General features: G+C 40.3%; 2 protein-coding genes across 2 annotated transcripts; both read right to left on the reverse strand.

Annotated features, from left to right (window-relative positions):
* Nucleotides 1-1,726: 1,726 nt before the first annotated feature.
* On the reverse strand, nucleotides 1,727-17,505 carry klhl24a (kelch-like family member 24a). Its single transcript, XM_029524470.1, has 8 exons — nucleotides 17,316-17,505; nucleotides 15,730-15,848; nucleotides 14,795-15,639; nucleotides 12,933-13,117; nucleotides 9,068-9,186; nucleotides 4,322-4,510; nucleotides 3,048-3,236; nucleotides 1,727-2,922 (listed from the first exon to the last, which is right to left on the reverse strand). The coding sequence occupies exons 2-8, from the start codon at nucleotides 15,802-15,804 to the stop codon at nucleotides 2,722-2,724; spliced, it is 1,803 nt and encodes a 600-aa protein (XP_029380330.1). The 5' UTR covers nucleotides 15,805-15,848; nucleotides 17,316-17,505; the 3' UTR covers nucleotides 1,727-2,721.
* A 2,163-nt stretch (nucleotides 17,506-19,668) lies between these two features.
* On the reverse strand, nucleotides 19,669-20,628 carry LOC115058276 (probable G-protein coupled receptor 148). Its single transcript, XM_029525589.1, has one exon. It carries the CDS (start codon nucleotides 20,626-20,628, stop codon nucleotides 19,669-19,671), a length of 960 nt encoding a protein of 319 aa, XP_029381449.1.
* Nucleotides 20,629-21,074: the final 446 nt, after the last annotated feature.

The raw sequence follows: 21,074 nt of genomic DNA on the forward strand, positions 1-21,074 counted from the left end.
ATCTTATGAAAACCAAAGAATTTATGAAAGCCTCTACATTGTGAATAATGAAAAATCAACAAACAAACATACCAGGACTGTGTTTGTGTCCCATATTGTGTAAATACCCAGTGAAATCACAGACGCACACACACTACAATTCTCTCTCTCACGGTTTTTCGAACTCCCATGCTTTTGCCTTAAAGCTTTCTTGACCCTCAACCTCCTCATGTTGGCCTCACAAATTACCTATAAGTTTCCTGTACTACAAAGGAGTATGGGTTGGCCTGGGGACGTTTTCTTCACTAATGCTGAAAACCTGTCAAAGAGCAAATTTTTCTCTGAAAACGCCAGGAGGATGGCACAGGCACTGCTTTTGTCTTCAGGTGAAAATACATCCTCTACTTATTACTCAAAAATGAAAAGTCAAAAACTCTCTCAGGCAGTACATTTTTGTTGTCTTTGTTATTTTGTTAATGTCAGAGCCATGGCATGACATGGCCAATAGGAGGAGCTGGCAGACCCTTTTACCTTCTCTCACATACGTCACATGAAAGCAATGAACATTTACTGATACAGTAAAAAAGAAAATCATTATAATATTATTCTACATTTAACAGGATTCTGTCAAAGTGCACAACTGGGGCTCTCAGTTACAGAAAAAAAACCCAATATGTAACCAAGATAAAAGATAAATTTAAATACAAGATAAACAACATGAATACTAAAAAAATATTAAAATTGTATTCACAGCAATATCTCTAGTCTATCAACACCAATTGTACTAAAAGGTGACTTTTACTGACCATGAGCCATCCCACATACAATCCTTGTCATAGAGCAACCATAACCCCCTACATGTGAGGTATGGCAGTGCTACACTTGCCATCTTAGCTGACCAGTAAAAATACACAAACACATACACACCTGGAGGTATCTATGGTTACCCCGAGTTACATCTTTACATGTAAGCACACAGGTGCCAGCATCAGCATGAAGATTTCTGTTAGCAGAGGTTCGAAGCTGTCAAATGCTTAAAGCATGACTCCATGACGAACGTCTGTGGCCCCAGCTCATCCAAACTCCAGTCATAAAAGTCACATGCATACAAACAAACCAAACATGCATGCCACAAATTCAGCGCAGTCTTCTGAGTTTGATCTACAAAGGCATCTCATATCTACAACACCTGCAAGCCCAGTATACCAATGAGCTACCATTGATATTAATTCACACTAAAGCTACAAATAGTACAAGAAACATTCAAACATTTAAAAAAAAAATAACACATGACTCAATAAAATAAAATGCAAGTAATGAGTGTTATAGGAATAATTATTTAAAAAAAGTAAGATAAAGCCTAAAATGAGATATTAATGTAAATCAGAAAATGAGGTGATGGCACAACTGGAGCAGGAAAAGAAGAAACGCACACATGAAGTAAAACTATGTGATGTGTGCAGAAATGTGAGATGAAGGAAATGAGGGCAGCGCTGACAGTGGCCATGTTCCAATATTATTGTACAGTCTCCTCTCTTTATCTCCTCTCTTCACCCAGGTAAGGGTAATATACATTTACGGCTACTGATATGGAGGGAGAGCAGCTGGCTGACTGTTAACCATTTTTTTATCAGGTAATTTTTAGCAAGGAAAGGAGCTAAAAAGGGAGACTGCTTTTCTTACCAGTGCTGTGGCGTACACAACTGATCTATGAATCGTGAGTACAGACAAGCTCAGATGCTCATCCTTTTTTTTTTTTTTTTTTTTTTTTTTGCAGACAGATCATTGTTGGATTTGTATGGATACTTGGATACTTCTTAATTGTTACCTCAAGGCAATTGCTTTTGTTCATCAGCATTATCTCTGACCACTTTACCTTGTCAGCAAAGTAGGTCTTAGGGAGTAGTCACTCTGCAGACGTTCATTTTCACTGAACTGATTTCCTGCTTATCTACTTTACCTGCTTCCTATCACAGTAAAACCTCAGTGGCGTTCAGAGTTTAGGCTATTGAAGTTAGTATGAAATCCATAAACATGAAACCCAGTAAACAGAACATTTGTTGTGGAAAATAAGGCGAACCATACATTTGTTTGCTTAAGACCACAAACACTACCAGCCAAAAGTCTGACGCACTTTCCTGTTCATTTCAATGAGAAAGTGTGTTCAAACCTTTGACTGGTAGTGCACATTGGCCTCCTTGTTCAGCATATCAAAGCTCAGGTCTAACATGTACTTAGGTCACATGATGGGGTATATTTAAAAACATGAACCTTGAGTTTATAATACAGATATGTGCTTCACAGGTTAGGACACAATCTCCAAGTTTGATTTAACCTGAACAAGTAATCAACAAATAATCGTGTTGTGTAACCTGACAGGTAACCACTGTCATGTGTTTTTCCTTAATTCTGTTATAAGTGATCCAATATTCCCCCAACAAATCTGCCATGCCAGCCTGACTCCACCTTTCTCAAGGTACCAGTCATCAGCATTGTTAGCCACCGAGCAGCTGCGTTACATAATGAAGATTCACAGCACCACAGTGACTCCTGCTACATGATGATGTGAAGAAATAAATTAGATTAGCGGTATTGCTTGATTAAATGTGACTGTTTTATATAAGTGCTTGATTGTGTTTGTACTGTACATAAGATGAACATGTAGAGTTTAAGTGTGAAAGAGTTGAAGTTCTTTAGTTTGTGTTCTCATGTAAGTGCGTGTCTCCTTGTGTTTGTTTGTGGTCAGAGCCTGTGATACTTGTCATTGTAACGGTGAATGGTCACACAGCCATGGTAGGAGATCGGCCGCGGCATGGCTGCCACTCCTGTGATGATGCCTGTCGCAGGGTCGTAACACAGGATGGTGTCTGTGGCTTCGCCATTTTCTCCTCTGCCACCAAGTATGAAGATCTTACCGTTGCACACCGACATGCCACAGCTCTCCTGTGGAGAGAGAACGGGGTTAGGGTGAAACAATTGTTGTTGTGTCACAGTGTGAAAATTCAAGACTCTCAGAGATGAAGTCGAATAGTCTGTTATGTGCCAAACATTTCCATTAAATCTATTACCTGTTTGTTAAAGGTGTGAACCACATGTATCCAGTAGTCCTCTGCAGGGTCATAGCAGAATATGGACTTTGTGAGGCCTCCGCACACATAGATCAGGTTGTTGAGGGACACTGCTGTAATACAGCGCTTGGCAATGGGGATGTTGGCTCGCAGTAACCAAGTATTTGTCTCTGGATCATAGCACTGAACCTGTGACACACAGTTATACATAGTTGTGTTTTGACTGTGGTTTAACAAAGAAAAAGAAATGCACACTGTCTATATTTCTATATGACATGTGGTGGGTAAATATTTGTTCATTAAAAAAATCTGTAATGTATGTTTCTCATTCTGTGGTTTTACTGATGTGTCCTGGGCTGAGTCTATGTATACAATGTATGCATTCTATCACGCACTTCTCTTGAAAACAGTATTCTTCCAAGTAGGTTTATCTGACAACAGCCTAAATGACCCAGAGATAAGCCGTACAAATTGACTGGGGCCAGGATGAACTCTGCTTCCTTTCATCAAAATGTCAGTCGGGGAGTTAGAAAAACACAGATAGTTAACTTTTATCATCATCTTCATCTATCGGTGTGCTCTTGCATACACAGGCAGAAAAAAAAAAAACAGTGCTTGCGCTTGTATTTACTATACTGTAAACTACCGTGAATGCTACTTTCTTCCTGTTTACTCACAGGAATGTTTTTAGTCAACATAATGCTTTTCCAGAGTAGTCTATCATGATCTGATTTTGGAAAAAATTCTTTTACTCCCACATTGTCATGGTCATCTTACATAAGTCAATATGCATCTATCAATGACTCTGCCATAGAAAATTAAACCTGAAACAGCAAAAAAATATTTGGGATGTAGATAAGTTGAAGATAAAATTAATGTAATAAAATGAGCTTAATCAGGATCATGCAGACTGACCAGGATATGACAGTTATCGCATCAAGTTAACTGCCAATGTTTAGTAGGAACATGCACTTCCTGTTTTTGTACTGTAACGCATGCCATTTTTTAAAAACTAAAATCTACAGTTAGCAAAAATTGACTATTAGCAAATATAAATATAAAGTGTGTTGTGACAACGACCAGCCACGTTCCTGTTCAAAAAACCCTCCAATGAGTCTACTTTGAAAAAGATTTTTTTCACATCCATTGGACATCACTTGTGGCTCCAAGTTATAATCACTGGAAACAGGTATTTAGAGACAAGAAGCCTCTAAGAAGCTGTCATCACTATGTGCTTAAGTGTGTGGTTGGCGGAGCATGCATGCGTTTCCCACCTTGTCTGAACAAGTGTCATCGTCAGGTCCTCCTCCAATGACAAAGAGCTTGCCAGCACAGCTGGCTACGGCTGGAGAGCTGACCGCCTCTTTCATTGGGGCCACCTCGGTCCAGCGGTTAGAGAAGGAGTCATAACACTCTACACTGCTCAGGCGGCTCTGGCCATCATAGCCACCCACAGCATAGACCTGAGGACAGACACAGACATATCTGGATTAAAGGAAACATTGTAATTGCCAGAGAAGAACATCTAACATGGGCCATAAGCTTTTTACACATCCATAGTTTGGGAAATGAACTAGTGAGTTGTTTAATAAACCTTTTTATGCAATGTATTAAGACAAAATCCCACATCTTTATTTACAATAATTAAAATATTTGTATTGTGGCTGACTCGTTAATGAATACAACAACGAGTCTGTCAGGTACAGTTAAAAATGACATGCTACTTTTGAACAATCTACCATTGTCTGCATCCTCTACCCTGGATCCCTGCAGGCACTTTCAACTCCATTAATTTGTTCGGGAAACAAAAAAAAATGCTACTGCTTGTCATACTTCAATGAATGCCTAGTTTTTTTTTCTCTCATACCTCATGACTCGTTTTAATATACATTCTCCAAATGTGAATCAGGCTGCAGAAGATCTGGTTTGTAATTAGTATTTATGTGGCATATGGTCTCTTCTGTTACTTTTATAATGAACACTTCTGCCGGAAACAAGCAACTGTTAAATTTCCATAACATACACCTTCCTGTTAACTAAAGCCTAGCAGCCAAGAACTGCACCTTGTGGTTACACATACTATTCCACTAGAGCGCAAAGAAAGGCTTAAAATAATAATAATAATAATAATAATAACAATAATAATAAAAAAAACTTGTTCAGTGAGACATTGGACAATGTTAGGTAAGGTGGAATTATACATTTCTTTTCCTCAATAGGATTCTCTGGAAGAGCAAATACAGTAATACATAATGAATACCATTGTGGTTATAAGAATGACATTGTTCATTAACAGACTGGTCTTATGCAAGAGAGGACCATCAGGCTATACCTGTCTCTCCACAAAATGTGAGCCATAAACAAGTATGGCGAGAGAGAGAGAGAGAGAGAGAGAGAGAGAGAGAAAAGACCCAAAGAAAGATGGCAAGGAAAAGGGGAACAAAAAGACAGAAGTGGATGGGGGACATGGATATATTTCCATTCAGGCCCTGGGCCAACTGATAGCACTACTGCCTTATTTCAACTGAAAAACTGAACCGGCGAAAACACCTTCATTAACTTGTTGACTTAGCAAACATCTCATGTGGCGGCTCCAGAGAAATGTTGCCTTTGTGTGATTACATTCATGTGTTGTGAAAGAAAATAGGCCAATCTTTGCCAGATGATTTTGTGGAGGGAATTCATGAAATGGCCACATGCACCAAATAAAATTGTGTATCTTAATAGCTGTTGCTGTTCTAGCTGATATGAAACACGAAATGAAGGAGAGAAGAGGAGCGTGTGGTACAAAGATTTAGTCAGTAAGTAACAAATGATTATGCTCAGAAAGATGTTTAAAAGGTATAATTTACAGCCAACTGACCCAACTGAAGTGTTGATTTGTCCATATTACAAAGCCTATTTATCACTTACTGGCAGAATGCAATGAGCCTTAATGGACAGTTTTTTTGTAGCTTCATTTTGCCCCAAAAATAAATAGTGACAGTGAGATCTGTGGACTGCCCAGAGGGACAAGAAAGATCAAATGAAAACCTTTTTTTATATATCACTTTTGGATGAAATGACCCTTTAATCCTTCACTGACAATATCCAGACACTAACTTGTTATAATACAGTGTGGTTTATGGGGGCACTGGATTGTTTTTCTTTTCGCACACACAACACTACACCCACTAAAACGCCCTATATTTTTTCAATATACATTCCACAAGAGCTTGATGATCCAAGCACATAATCTATAGGAACTACATGTATGTGGTTTTTACCTAGTCCCTAAGTGGAATGTGATTTAACACTGTCAGCAGAATCTTCCTGAGTACATACCCTCGATACATATTATTGCCACTTTTAAACATTGGCAACAGCTGAATTATGAACTTCTCCATTCACATGCAGTGAGGCGAAATGTAGTGACTACAACAGAAACACTTTGGGGGGGGGGGGCAGTGAAAGAAAGTGTGAAACATTATGATGGATCAGAACAGCCGTCACGAAGTGCAGCCATAGTGGGGAGGGGAAAATAACTGGTGACCTATTTTTGCTTATACTCTATGGAAACCAGACAAGTTCAACTGGACACAGACACAGAATGCAAGACAAACATGTTCATATGTGTTTGTGTCTGTGTGTTCCTGTATCAAATGAAGGAGCATATGTATTTTTTGGCAGTATACAGTAGTAAAAAATGCACACACCCTCATAACACGGACCTGTTGTTACTGGAGCATCCGTGCTACACTTCAAAAAGGGAAATTACAGACTGAATGAAATGACTGGGTAGAAACTCAGGAGGAGTTGAAATGAATTCTGGGGGAAAACAATATTGCTGGTACACTGTAACCATAATCCTACATCGGAGAAATATGACATTGAGCCAAACCATAACAATGATAGGAATTTAAATGGGGTTTCTGAGGAAATTTATAAAACAGGTGTGACAGATACAGGACGTGCAGTATAAGAACACATCACATGACGCTGGTACATAGCAACTACAGATTGCACAGTTAAGTTATATAGCAGCCTTATCAGTCCAACTTGTTTTCACCATACCCTGAACATGACTCATTTTGGAGTTAATTACTCACTGTTACAGCTCAAGTGTGGTCGTCCAGCTGATGACCTCACTGTTGTGGACAACCATTGTGTAGTTTGATTGCTGACATGTGTGTTTGGTGCTTCTCTGACAACAAAGCAACTAAGAATTTTGAATGTTGTTTGGAGGTAATAGAATATCCAGCGCAGCCTCAAGCAAACATATTAAAAAAAAAGCATGTTTGCTGCAGACAACAATAATCTATCCTGAGTCATACCTTAACCCAAAGTAAATAAAGTCTTCTGACAATACTTGTAGTGATCTAGATGTCCTTTATGTGACTATTCAAATGAGCACACTAACACGTGTCACACAATGACTATCACACATGACATGATTGTCAATGGTGTGTTAGCCTGAGTCATCTCATCTGCACAGTTGAACTGCTCCTCATGTACACAACACTAATAACAGTTCAGAAATATTTGATTAGGGGCACTTGCCATTCTGTTGCAAGTGGTCACATGTTTTGCATTACAATGGCTTTTGTAACCACAATTGCAACAAACAAAACGATGATGACAGACTTGATTGTTTAGTTTTTTAAAAATTTCATAACACAAAGTGATTACAAGCATTTTACAGGTTAACATAGCATAAGCAGGCTGAATTTTATCCGGTTTTGCAAACCCAGTGTCTGTTTATGGGCTAATTGGGAATATTCACAGCTATGTATGGTCAAACCTTGGTTCATGTGATTGAGCAGAGACACATGAAGCACGATACAGGCAAGGGAAGTGATCTTAGTTCTTAATTTGGAAGCGTGAGGTGCTGGCACGACTGCATTAACCTCCCACTGCCCTCAATCAAGAATGTCCACCTGGCCATATAGTACACGCTGCAAATAGTAACAGCTCACAAGTAATCAACAGTAAAAAAAAAAAAAAAATCAGGTCAAATGTCCACATTATCTTATCTCATTATCAAACTGGTGTCCACTATAGCATGTATATAGGGGATTGAAGACTGAATAATCTGACACAGATAGATAGACAGGAAAATGTTAATCCAAGATTAAAAAAAAAAAAAAAACAGAAAAAAATTTCATAAAATAAATAAGAAAGTGATGATTAAATTATTTTTGCATGTGTGGGATAAAGACTGTTCTAGCTGACGGGGTGATTGTTTATTTTCCAGCTTTAAATATTGGGGAAACATCCTTCTGCTCCTGTATACAGGATGTTTAAGATGAGCTGGCACCAGCCCTTTACAAGCCCCGGGGCAACAAACAGATCCACACAAAAATAATAATCCATTTCCTGCCATAAGGCACTCTCATAAACCAACATGCAAGTTCAATGCTGAGCAGAGAGCAGGCCAGAGTGAAATGTAATTATTTAGAGTGGTGTCTTTTGCTGGCACTACTTGGACACTTAGGTCTAAGATAAGACACCAAATGTCAATATTACAAAGTATTGAAAATAAAGGCCTTTTTGCTAAGTATAAAAACACATTTCTTCAAGTCTAAAAATAAGGCAATATGTCTAACAGTGAAATAAGACTGTGATGATTGTGAAAGCTATGAATTCAAAGGAGCTTTTCAGTAGGCAAGTGAATTAATGTCCACACCTTCTATTTTACATTGGGTAACTAATACCTGGAAATTTAAGCAGTTGTGGTGAACTTCCCCTTAATTGGAAGTACACAACGGCTATTAATTTTGGGTGGAATGCTCATGAAAAATTGGATTTATTTATTTCTTTATTTTTTTAAACAGAAGGGAGGGAGATAGAACAAAAGGCGGCTTAACAAAGCCATGCATGTGTGTTACATGGCTAAAGACAGAGCCACAACAGGCTTCTCCAGTCATGATTATTTGACCTGCTTAGTATTCAGAAAGGCTCAGTACACTCCCTTTCAACATATTTCATGTAAAATTGCTACAGGAGTCACATAAATTTGTCTGTCGAGACTTCCTCCTTACCTTTCCCAGTAAGACGCCCATCTTGTGCCTCCAGCGGCCTTTGTTAAGAGAAGCCACTCGGATCCACAGGTTGAGCTGTGAGTTATACATCCACACATCTCTGCTGTTGATACGACCACCTAAAAAGACCAAGAAACAGTACTCAATACTCAATATTATATATATATATATATAGACTCAAGCGCAGTTTGAGTAGAAAGGCAAAAAAGCACATGAGCAAATTTCGCCTACCAGATACACAGGAAAACCTGAGGTGCATCTGGTGAAAAGCCAGATTTAGGTTGTGTGTTCATGTTAAAGTAATATTTATCTCTTAAATGTGGAAGAAACTCTGGTTGTCATTCTGCTTTGAACTGACCAAAACCAAAATACATGTATCCACCGGTGTTGAATAACCATCACATTTTAAAGCATAATCTGGATCTCTAGGAGCTAACAGAACTACAGGAACTTCTCCACAAGCATAACACCTATTATCATTTGACAAACATTCATTCATCTTCAGCTTATCTGTTTCCAGGACATGGGTGGTTCTGGAGCGAATCCCAGCTCACATTGGGTCAGGGCGGGATACACCCTGGATAGGTCATCAGTCCATCGCAGGACCAAAATACAGAGACAAACAACCACTCATACTCACAGTCAGACCTACGGACAGTTTGGAGTCACCAATCAACATGATGTCTTTGGATGGTGAGAGGAAACAGATTTACCCGGAGGAAACCCAAGCAAGCACGGGGAGAACATGCAAACTTCGCACCAAAAGGCCCCAGGCCCAGGAACTGAACCTGCGGCTATGTTGTTGTGGGGCAACAGCCCTAACTACTCTGCTGCCGTGCTGCTTTGACAAACATGTTGAGGAAAAACAACAGTCAATCAACCTGGTTACACTGCAACCCACACACATTTTTAACAAGCCTTGACAAGTGTCCCAACACATAATGGCATGACCACCATCAAAGAAGCACACACCTGCTCGTGCAGGCTGGATGGAACATAAAACAGATATCTCATAAATACAATGGTTAGGCTAGGCAGGCTAATTTCTTAGCATGGCAAATATGGCATAAAACATATTTTGTGTAAAGTTGAAGAAGAAAAATTATGTCAATGTTTCTCAAATCCCAACCCATTTTAGTACACTGTTTATCACTGCAGGGTTAGGGTTAGTTTGCTGAAACTCATTTGGGTTAAAGGTTAAAAGCTTAAAAAGTCATCTAATTTAATTAATAAGTGACTATACATTTCTCTTGCGCCTGTACTTTGTTGGGGGTAATGCAATGTAATTATTGTTCAGTCAGCCTAAATTATACTGTTGGACACACACAAAAGCAAACAAGAGCAGGAAGTTCATAACGTCTGTCTCCTCAATAATCTTTTGAATGGTTAAAGAGCCAGACTGTCTGCTGGCCCCCAGGCACCTGTTTTAAAGATTTGCATGAAGTTAATGCATTGATGGCAGATGTAGCACTTCAAAGAGAGATTTTCAAACCAGCTAGTTAGTCAGTTAGTCAGCTAGTTCAAAGACATTTTTTCCTGTTCTTATTAGATGATGGGGAGGACCATTGCTGCAAGCCACTGTTGTTAAGCAACATGAATCTTCAACCTCAGGAGTTCCAAAACTGATTTGTGTTACTCTGTTTCATCAATGCTTATGATCTAGTATGATAAGACGTTCAAGGAGGTGGAAAGAGAAGTCAAACTACCTGTGACCATGACAGGCAACCCATACAATGAATGAGGCAACACATGTTTTATTAGTCACTAGCTGATAAAACATTCTCCACATGCATTTAATCGCTCCAGTAAAAGTAGCAATCCTGTTGTTAGATCCTGTCGTCACATGAAATCAAACATAATTTTAATCTTTTGAGATTAGGTCATAGCCTACTGGAATCTGATGTACTCCTGAAGTCAGAGCATTTCTGTGCCAATCCAGTTTACCCACTTTGGATCTGACAAAGGGACGTCATCCTCTGCTTTGAATGTCGGTGTCAACAAGTGGCCAGAGTCCCTGTCCCTGCACAACCACACCTAAGAGATTCTGTGTACCCAGTAGACCCATATCCTATTTATGACCACAGCTAACTGCTGCTATGCTAGAGGCTGGAAGACCTCCAAGGAATTTGCAGCAGCTCCCACTGCAAGAAGAGAATCAGAGGCACGTGTGGGAAAGTAGAGAGGAGCATTCAAGCATTCAAAATTGATTAAATATATCATTGCAGCAGAGCAACAAAGAAGGAATATGGGGCAATAAGGATCATTATATCCAATACAGTAGTAGTGTGTGTGTACTGTACATGTGTGGGGCACATGGGAATGGTAATTCTCCCAGGCAGTGAACGAAGGTAGATTGATAGCACATGTGAGGACTTGTCAAAGTGAGAGCGTGAAAAAAGCATAAATACTGAAGAATCTTAGCTGAAGGTAAGGACCTTCATTTTTTCCCCCCTCCTCTATAACGTTCAACTGCTGTTTTTATTCAGAAATGTCTTCAGGCACATATAAGGCATGTTTGAGCATGAGCAGTCCTCACGTGCACATTTAATCTTGCGTCAACACATTTTCTTAGAAAATAAAATCACACCACAAAGAACCCCCCCCCCCCAAAAAAAAAAAAAAACATACATATCTATTTAACCATTGTGCAATCATGTCAACAACATACATTTAAACCTATGTGTTAACTGGCATGTGCATTTACTTTGACTCATGATAAAAAAACAAAAAACAAAAAAAAAACAATATCATGTTCAATTTTGTCTTTTTTTTTTTTTTTTCACTAAAGGAGACTGACGCCACACTTGGACTGTGCTAGACTCCAAAAAATGCATCAGCTTTGCCAGCTATAATAGCTAAGCATTAGGGTTATTTTAAACTTATCACATCACAACTCACTGAAAAGTCTCCAGTTGCTAGATCTTTGCATAAACCTAGAAACCCTAGGAACCTGCTGAACAGATGTGAAAGGTAGTGACCTTGACACCCGGCCAACAGGAAGAGGAATGATTAGTTTTTTCTTTTTTATCAGACATCTAGTTTTAGGTTTGTTACCTGACATGCTTTAACGTATGTAACTGCTGTCTTCCTCAGATTGTCACCAGATGTTATTGGTGACGCATCTTATCAGCTGATGTTCCCAAAGGCATGACCTTCCTGTCTGGGTTGACAGGTCGGTCACACCTGTCCGTTTTGGAACGGACAGCAGAAGGCTGTCTTTGCAAGATCTTGCAGGGGGCGAATAAAATGCGCCAGGACAGGACAGGAAGGTCAGGAAACATCAGTTGATAAGATGCGTCACCAATAACATCTGGTAACACTCTGAGGAAGACAGCAGTTACGTACGTCGAAGCATGTCAGGTAAACAAAACTAAAACTAGATGTCTGATAAAAAAGAAAAAACTAATCATATCTAATATAACACATAATGAACGTAATAGAGCGAGGAAGAGGAATGGACCAGGCAAGCCAATGACGAACCAGTCACTGTCAGCACTGAGCCTTGAGAGTGCATCCAGATGTTGCTCTCATATTTTCCTTCAACTTAACTCAAACAGGCTGAGACTGTAAAAATAACACAGGACTAACAGCCACTGAGGCCTTTCCTGCCACTCCACAGGGAGATTAGACTGCAAGTCAAGCACAGACACGCACTGACCACGTATCTAAAGTGAATTTTTGGTTTAGGGTATAAATCAATCCTAGAATATTCAGGAGGAACTGAACTGAATATACTGAGTCGACAAGTGGGCTTAAATTGACTTTTGGATCACTAGCCATTATATGACTTTTGACTGAAAGTTAAAAGCAGTTTACACTGCCCTAAAATTCTTATTGAAAAAAACTAAATGTAATGAAGTCTTACCTGACACCAGAATGTCGTTACGGAGGGCACAGACAGCATACTCTGACTTGGTGAACTCAGGCAGTTTGGCCAGTGACTTCCACTCTCCTGTGACTGGATCGTAGCATTCAGTGTAGGGTAGGTTGAACCCCCCCACCCTCTCACAGCCACCCACGACCACAATCACTTCGGAGAAGCCTGTCGACCTTTGCAGAAGAATTCAGAGAATTCAGATATGTGGAAAATATGGAAGGTAAATAGCAACAGAGCTTAATAAAAACACAAACACAAGAAGAACATGTTTAAATTAAATGTTGATTTACAAGCATATACAGATTTGGTATCTAATTAAAATACCGAATCTCTGTAGGCCTATACAAACTAGGGAATGAAGACATGTAAACATACACATCACCACTTGGACAGGTTTCTAATTACATGAGGAAAAAATTTCTTCCAGGGCCGTACAAAATAGTGGTAACTTGACTTAACTTCAAAGAAGACAGAAGATATATATGCCTACATGCAAGGAAAATATAAATCTAGTGTTCAAAATTAACAAACATGGACACTCAATTTCCATGACAACAATGCTTTGCTATTTGGCTACTGAACAACAAGCTTAGAACATGGTCACATTTTCTCATTAGGAGTTAATTAACTATATATATTAATATGTGTGCATACATGTATATAAAAACACACACGTGTATATGAATGTTTGTGTATATGTATATATATATATATATATATATCTTTGCACTCTCCCCTACATTTCTCTGTCTGTGTACTCTGAGTACTGTGCGCGTGACGAGTAGTATAGGTTATGCACAGGTAACAGATTAGGGCTGTTGTTTCTTTATGTGTGTACGTGTGTGTGTGTGTTTGCATGTGATTAATTACATTCTAGAGACTTCCCTGAAGAAGAGAGGCCCAGTGTAGACACAGAAATGGGGAAATCAAGCATCTGTTTTGAACAGAAGAGGATTTGGCCCTCAGGGCAAACGAAGCAGATGAAGTGGGAACTAACTGCCAGACACCTGAACTGCATATCACACAGCCTCAATAACTGACAACACTGGCACCATTCCCACTCTAACCATAAGTAGATCCAACAAAAAAACAAAAGCAACTGTACTGGTGATGGTCTATTTTTAATCTCATTCATGAGGCTTCAGTCATTACCAGCTTTTGACCTTCATCAAACATCACATTGTGAAATCCTACAAGAAAGACATAAACACCATGTTAATTTGGTCTGAAGAGTCAGGGACACATCAGCGAGGTAAGTTACACTGGTGGTATTATAGCAAGACATTTCATGATTGCCATTTATTGCATCACATAATTTCTTTTCTTTTCAGCGTACCAGTCTATGCACGAACATGTCCTCCCTCCTTCATTATCATTTCAATTTCAAAGTAGGCCTACAAAACACTGCCTAGTCAATGACACATTTGTATGTTCAGCACATAACACTCCCTCTCTCTCTCTCTCTCAGTCTCTCTCTCACAGTCTCTCTCTCTCTTCCTCTCTCACGCATATATACAACAACACCACTAATGGGAGCACTGAGTTCATGCGCATTAATAATCCCTCCCAATACAATGTGGGATGAAATATCAACTGTATAAAGAAAATATGTTTTCTTTACTAGCTGCACTGACCTAAATGTTTTATCCCAGCAAGACAAAAAAGATGTCAGAAAACAGCAAACATTTTGTCTTCAAGAAGAAATAACTGCTGTGCAACAAAGCAGAAATAAAGCTCTGCTAGGGAGATAAGAGTTAAAAACTGTTATCTTACTTCTGGACATAATTTCCAGTTTATCTGATAAATGGATAATTTATCAGTTACCTTATTTTACCAGTTAAATAAGTTACCTTCGTGGACGGGTTCTGGGTGACATCATTTCATTTCCCAGCACGTGGTAGCGCCTGGCTTCGTGGAGAAGCTGGTAGCATTCTGGAGCATTTTGGATGAGCTGGTCACCCTCCACTGTCTGGACAAAATAGTTGGGGTGCAGAAGGGGCAGGCGCACATGGTGCAGCAGGGCCTTCAGCATAGGCCTCCTTGGCTCCACGCTGTGGTACACCCATCGCATCACCGCCTCAAACACCACCTCCTCTTTGCCAATGGACAGCTCATCACTTCCAATGTACTCTTCCAGCTCTTCTTTACGCAAGTCGAGGAACTCTTCGTGCTGAGCCACCTCTAAGAAGTTGGCCAGGGCATAACTGCGACAGCGACTGGCGAGCTGCTTCAGGGCATGGGCATCTGCAAACCGCTGAATGCCCAGACAGTTGCATGGGTCCAGCTGGTCCTCCAGGAACTTTGCACAGGCATCACGCAGTGTGGTGATCTGGAAAAGGCTGGAGGTCTCAAAGAGGAACTGGACATTTTCTGTGGTAATCTTGGCCCGACCTGTGTAAACATAGGTGAGGAAGGAGTCCATCGCCTCTGCCAGGATGCCATTGATCTCCACCAGCATCTCACGGCTCTCACGGTGATCATTGCAGAACATGGCTCTAAAATAGGAAGAGCATGCAGAGAGTACAGCACGATGGCAGGGGAACTCGCAGCCCTGCACACTTATGACCACATCAGTGAACAGGCGGCAGTCACGAAACTCATTGAACACCTGGAGGATTCCCTCTGAGTGGGATGCACCAGAGCAGAAGTCCAAGACATCCTGGCTTGATAAAGTTTTGGAATCAACCTCAAACACCTTAGGAAACAACAACATGCATAAAGATTTCATTATTTTGACTTCAAAATAAGAAAATATATCATATATAATGTCTGCCTGTGACACCACCTTGCGTTTAACAGCTGGTGAGTCTCTGATCCCAGGGTCCTCCCTGTTCATTCTTCTTCCCAGAATCAACACCATGGCTGCCACCTTCAATGTAGACTTCCTCTTAACTTTAAGTTGGCCTTGAGGGCAGAGAGCAGCAAGTACAGTATTATTACAAAGAAAATGTTTTTGTAAAATATTGCAAAATACTACGCCCATGGCATCCCAACAGACACAGTAGGAGGGAATAGCTGGAGAAAGATTACACATTAATAGACAAAATCTACTTACACCACTGTACTACAAATTGAGAACATTCATTGCACAAAAACAAAGTTGTCAGACGGAGCAAAGCGACAAAACATATGTTCCAGCACTTGAGAAAGTATGTGAGCGGCAGAGACAACTTCCTAAAACCCAAGGGGGATTGCTGAAATATCTTGGAAAAGAAGTTCCTCAGTGTGAAACCCGAGTTGCACACACTTCCCCTAGCTCTTCACTGCTGCAAAGCAGTTGTGCCATGCAGAACAATGCGCTCAAGGAAGAGGGAGAGAGGTTGAGCAACGATTCGAAGACCATCATAAATGTGTGTCAGGTTTGTTTTGAAAATAAGTGGGGGCAGGGAAGCTATCAGCCACTGGATAATCACTGTTTGACTAACAATTGCCAAGTCAGGGTCGTTGATAACCTTCAGTCATATTCTCTTTTTTAACTTAAATCTGTGATTAAAATCTTAACACACTGGCCTCTTTCCAAAGAAGTCCATGTAGTAATCAATCAAGGTGCTTGATGCTTTTGACTTGGCCTTTATACACATCCACAAAGACTGTGTGTTGATCCAGGACATCACGTTCTCAGGTTCTTCAAGTCATTTGCTCAAAACATGAAAATCTCTTATCTAAGACCATATACTGCCTCTGTTAAAGATGGCTGCAGGTCTGCTCTTTGCTCCCGTGAGGTCATTCATCTTAAGTTATTTATAACTTTGGTTTTTGGCTGAGCCTCAGCAACCTTAGCCTGTTCACAAAGGCGATATTTGCCAGCAGCACCCTGTTGAAGTCATGATGGAGGACTCGTTAAACCAGCAGTGTTGACATCAGAGATTTCCTCCCTCACAAATAACCAGCAGGCATGAAAAGAAAAAAGCAAGCGACATTTCAGGAAACAAAATGTACTTTGTTGCACTGTGTTTGAACTGTTTATCTGTTCGTTGTTATCCAGGTGAAATGCAGGCTGATGACAGATAATAACATCCTATCATTATTATTAAAAATAACAATATTTTTACTATTTTAATAACCCCCACTGTTTAAACATGGCGTTTTATTAATTCATTATTAATTAGAAATCGATCAAATAAAATAGAAGTTGGTGACTCCTTCGGATCATTGGACAAAAGAGGGACTTGCTCCATGCCTACCATTAGTCCCTGATTTAAAAAAAAAAAAAAAAAAAACCAACAACAACTCAACAACAACTAAAAACTGAGTAGCTGGGCTCGCTTTAATAAATAAATTGTGACAAATTCAGATGGAGGAAATAAGTGTCAGTTCACAATTCAAAGACGTCACCAACACAGATGTAGAGTTGTTGATCAAAGTTGTTACCTTATGCAGAAGTTTCCAGATGAAGCGCCTTCTTCAGTTACAAATGGAGACAAAGCAAACAAAAATAAAGTAAGGAGAAAAATGTAGTTCTCCTGAAAAAGCCAAAAGTTTATTTAACAATGTTAGGTTATGAGGACGAAACTAGGCTGGTGCACAGCCGGGGCATTTTGGCTCTAAGATGGTGACAAAAACAAAGACCTCTAACTAGCTAACTGTAAACACTGGAGCCATATATATACTTGTCAGAGAAAAAAAATCCAGCCCACTGCGCCCACTCAGCTGGGACCACCGGTGCATCATGGGTAATGGAGTTCATGAAGGGACTTTCTAATAGTTTTTGCCCCGTGCCAAACAGCACTTCCCAGGTGCCTGCGGCTCTCCACGTGGCCGTCCTTTGTTTGCAAACAAACTCGACTTTTAGCGAGAGAAAAGCTGGCAAAATAAGTGACAGCGGTTGAGCAATAGACTAGAAGTTTTACATTTTAACAGCCAAACATGTACGAACAAGAAAGAAGAGTTATTGACACGTTTTTACGTACCATTAACCTGTCGGTACAAGTTACCGACCGGTGAAGTTTTTAATAGTATTAAAGTTTAAGCTTTTAATAGTATAGTCTGCTTGCAGAGTCGTTACACAGACATAAGATGAGAAATAAAACAAAGGGGATAGCGTGAAGGTCTAAGAGGCAGACAAACAAATGTAATGTGATCCTATGGACACGTGAATTCAGGATGAGATGCAGCGTGCCACGCTTCTTTTATTTTTTCAGGTGAGGAGGAAGGAGGAGCTTATCTGTATGAAAGAATGTCGCAACTTTCTTACCCTGTTGCTAAATATTTCCTAGAGCTCCCAGCTGAGCTCCCTGAACGGATGCAGCAGGTTTATCAATGAGCCAGTCTACTCTGCTTTGAACTATGTGTTACCAGTACAGAAGAGGGGCTCTTCAAAGTTACACAATGTTCACAAACTGTGCCCACACCTTTAAGGCCAACAGGATTACATATTTGGAGACACAAATAATGGTGCTGTCTTGGGCTGTACCGAGGATGCAGTGCAGGGCCCCTCCCGGGTCTCAGGTATACTGTGGGCATTTTTGCCCCCTCACCAGTCATAGCCAAATTCCACACTCTGGACAACAAGAAATATACAAAATTGCTGACGATACAAAAGGGATAATGTGTTAATGGCCTTCAGGGAGCTTTACCAAAAAAAAAAAAAAACAACATGTAAGAAGAGAAGAGCATGATTTTCAAGTTAATCCTCACAGCCAGGAGCAATCCTTTCTCATGTAAAGCAGGTAAACTAGTTAAGTGAACCACTAAATCTTGTCTTAGCTATCGTCATTAGAGCATAATTAGTAGAAAAAATGGTAATGGTTTTTGTACATACTGTATCTAATCCAGCTGCAGATACATGAAGCAAGCAGAGGGATAGAGTGTGTATGTAGGGACGGAGGCAGCCCTCCCATAGAGAGGAGCTGACAGTCCAACGGACAGAACAATGTATCCCTCTGCTGTTGAGCTGTTGTACCTCTTCCAGATCATGTGTGAGAGGTAAGAAACAAAGAAAGCAGAAATGACTCATTATCAACAGCCACCACACCTTCCTAAATGAGGGGAGATACTCTCTCTTCTTGTGCTTTTAACTGTCAAGTAAATCGACTGTTGTTAATGATGGACATTCAGTGTTACACAAACAAAGCTTTGAAGGCAAATGGAGTTAAGAGCTTAGTTCCTACAGTCATAAAACTGTGAGAGAGCTTTTATGTAGCTTTTACATTACATAATGACAATGCAATAACGGTACATATGTAGCTTATATATTAAAACTATACTTTAGGTTTATTGGTCCCTTAATAATAACACATGAAGTTAGACAACACAAGATTCATTTCATTCATTTTCACAGCACATTATTTCAGGAGAAAGCACGGATAAGGCAGCACATGTCCTCATGTTTCCGTAGAAGGGTTTCTGTTCTACAGTTACATACAAATATAATATTTTAGGTTTGCTGTAGACAGATTCTCGGCATTATTGGCACAAAGCTTTGAAAGACCATTTAGACAAATAGATTTAGAAACATTAGGGGTTAACCCTAATCCTATACTGACATAGAAAAATACAAAAATATTTTTTTTTTCTATCATAATTATATGTCTTAAATACACTGTTGTTCAAAAAAGACAGGGACAGGAGAAACTAAGGAAATGTGAATCATGACCTCATTATCTCTAAAATCCCACATACTGCCCATGAACGTCCATCTTGTTTGGCAGAGAGTTCTTCTGAAGACACGTAAAATATAGAGAAATTTAATGAATATGACTCATAGCCAGTTCTGATGAGTCATTTATGATACTGTAGTCTGGCGGAGCCTCCTTTGCCGATGCACCAGCTGCATTAGAGTGTCAGAGATCTCCCTGTACCTCAGCCCATAGAGGTAAGGGGCAAACGCTCTGGGCAGCAACATGAAAACACACATATTGACTGTGCTGATCCACACACGAACATCTTGGCTTATGTCTTTCCTCTGAAACAAGAAGAGCTCCAGGGTGAAAATAAAGCCAGGGGCAAAGTAGAGCAGGAGCAGAATCCCATGGGCCAGAAGGGTGACCCTGGCCCTGGAGAAGCGGCTCTGCCAGATTCCCTGAGTTCTTGTCACCATGTAGAGCCTAATATAGCAGTAAAATATTAGTATGGCACAGATAAGTGCAGCAACAAAGAAGTAGATATGGATGCCCACCATGTTCTTGACTTGAATGAAGCCGAGAGAGACGAGGACCAGACAGACTGACACCTTTTCATTGATATTTCCCCTCTCCACCTCCATCATACCCACCAGGGTGAACGGGTATGAGGCTGCCAAGACCCACACACCCAACAGTATGCAGTGGGTTCGAGCAGGTGGAAGCATATCGTGGTAGTGGAGAGGCCAGCGGACAGCAGCGTAGGTGTCGACCACCATGAGGGTGACGGAGAGGATGGCACAGGAGTAGGCAGTGACAGTGACAGCTGTGATCAGCTCGCAAACCAACCACGGCATGCGGGCTCTTACAGCATTACAGATCACTGTGGCCAGGTTGAGGATGAGGAAGAGCATGTCTGCTGTCAGGGTGTTGGCCACCAGCAGGTAACGTGTCTCCCGGCGTAAGGATCGGGACAGAAGGATGCACATCAGGAGAACAGGGTTGGCCAGTAAGGCGGCCAGAGTGGCGACTGTGGTGGGGATGAAAAAAAACTCCAAGTGCCACCTCCGCAGGCTCTCGACCCACTCCTGGGTGAGGTTGGAAATCAGAAATGTGGATGTCATTTTGTGTTTGAGTTATGGAAGAGGCAAAGACTCACTGAGGTGTGTTTTATGATGTATTAACCACTTCCTCCTGTAGCTCTCTGTGAAGGAAAACACCATAAATTAACATCAAAACTATCGTTTTTTTTATTGAAACTGTTGTCATGGTTTCCCTACTTCTACACATATTGGTATGAACGGGATGAAGAAAAGCAGCAGTAAATACACTATGAATCATGGCCTTTAAACAACCTAGGTGCTTTTATATCCATCCAGTTTTGTATTTCTCCACTTAGAACAATTTACAACCCTGAGTGAATGACTTTAGTGTGGATCATTATTCAAATGGCCAGATATACCGCTCCCAATACTCAAATACCAACGGCACACATTCGTCAATTTTGGTATATACTAAATGAAAACAAATGCAAATGATGCTTGTGATGTACGTTATTAATGTAAGAAAC

Source organism: Echeneis naucrates, chromosome 17 (genome assembly GCF_900963305.1).
Source record: "Echeneis naucrates chromosome 17, fEcheNa1.1, whole genome shotgun sequence".
Taxonomy (NCBI): domain Eukaryota; kingdom Metazoa; phylum Chordata; class Actinopteri; order Carangiformes; family Echeneidae; genus Echeneis; species Echeneis naucrates.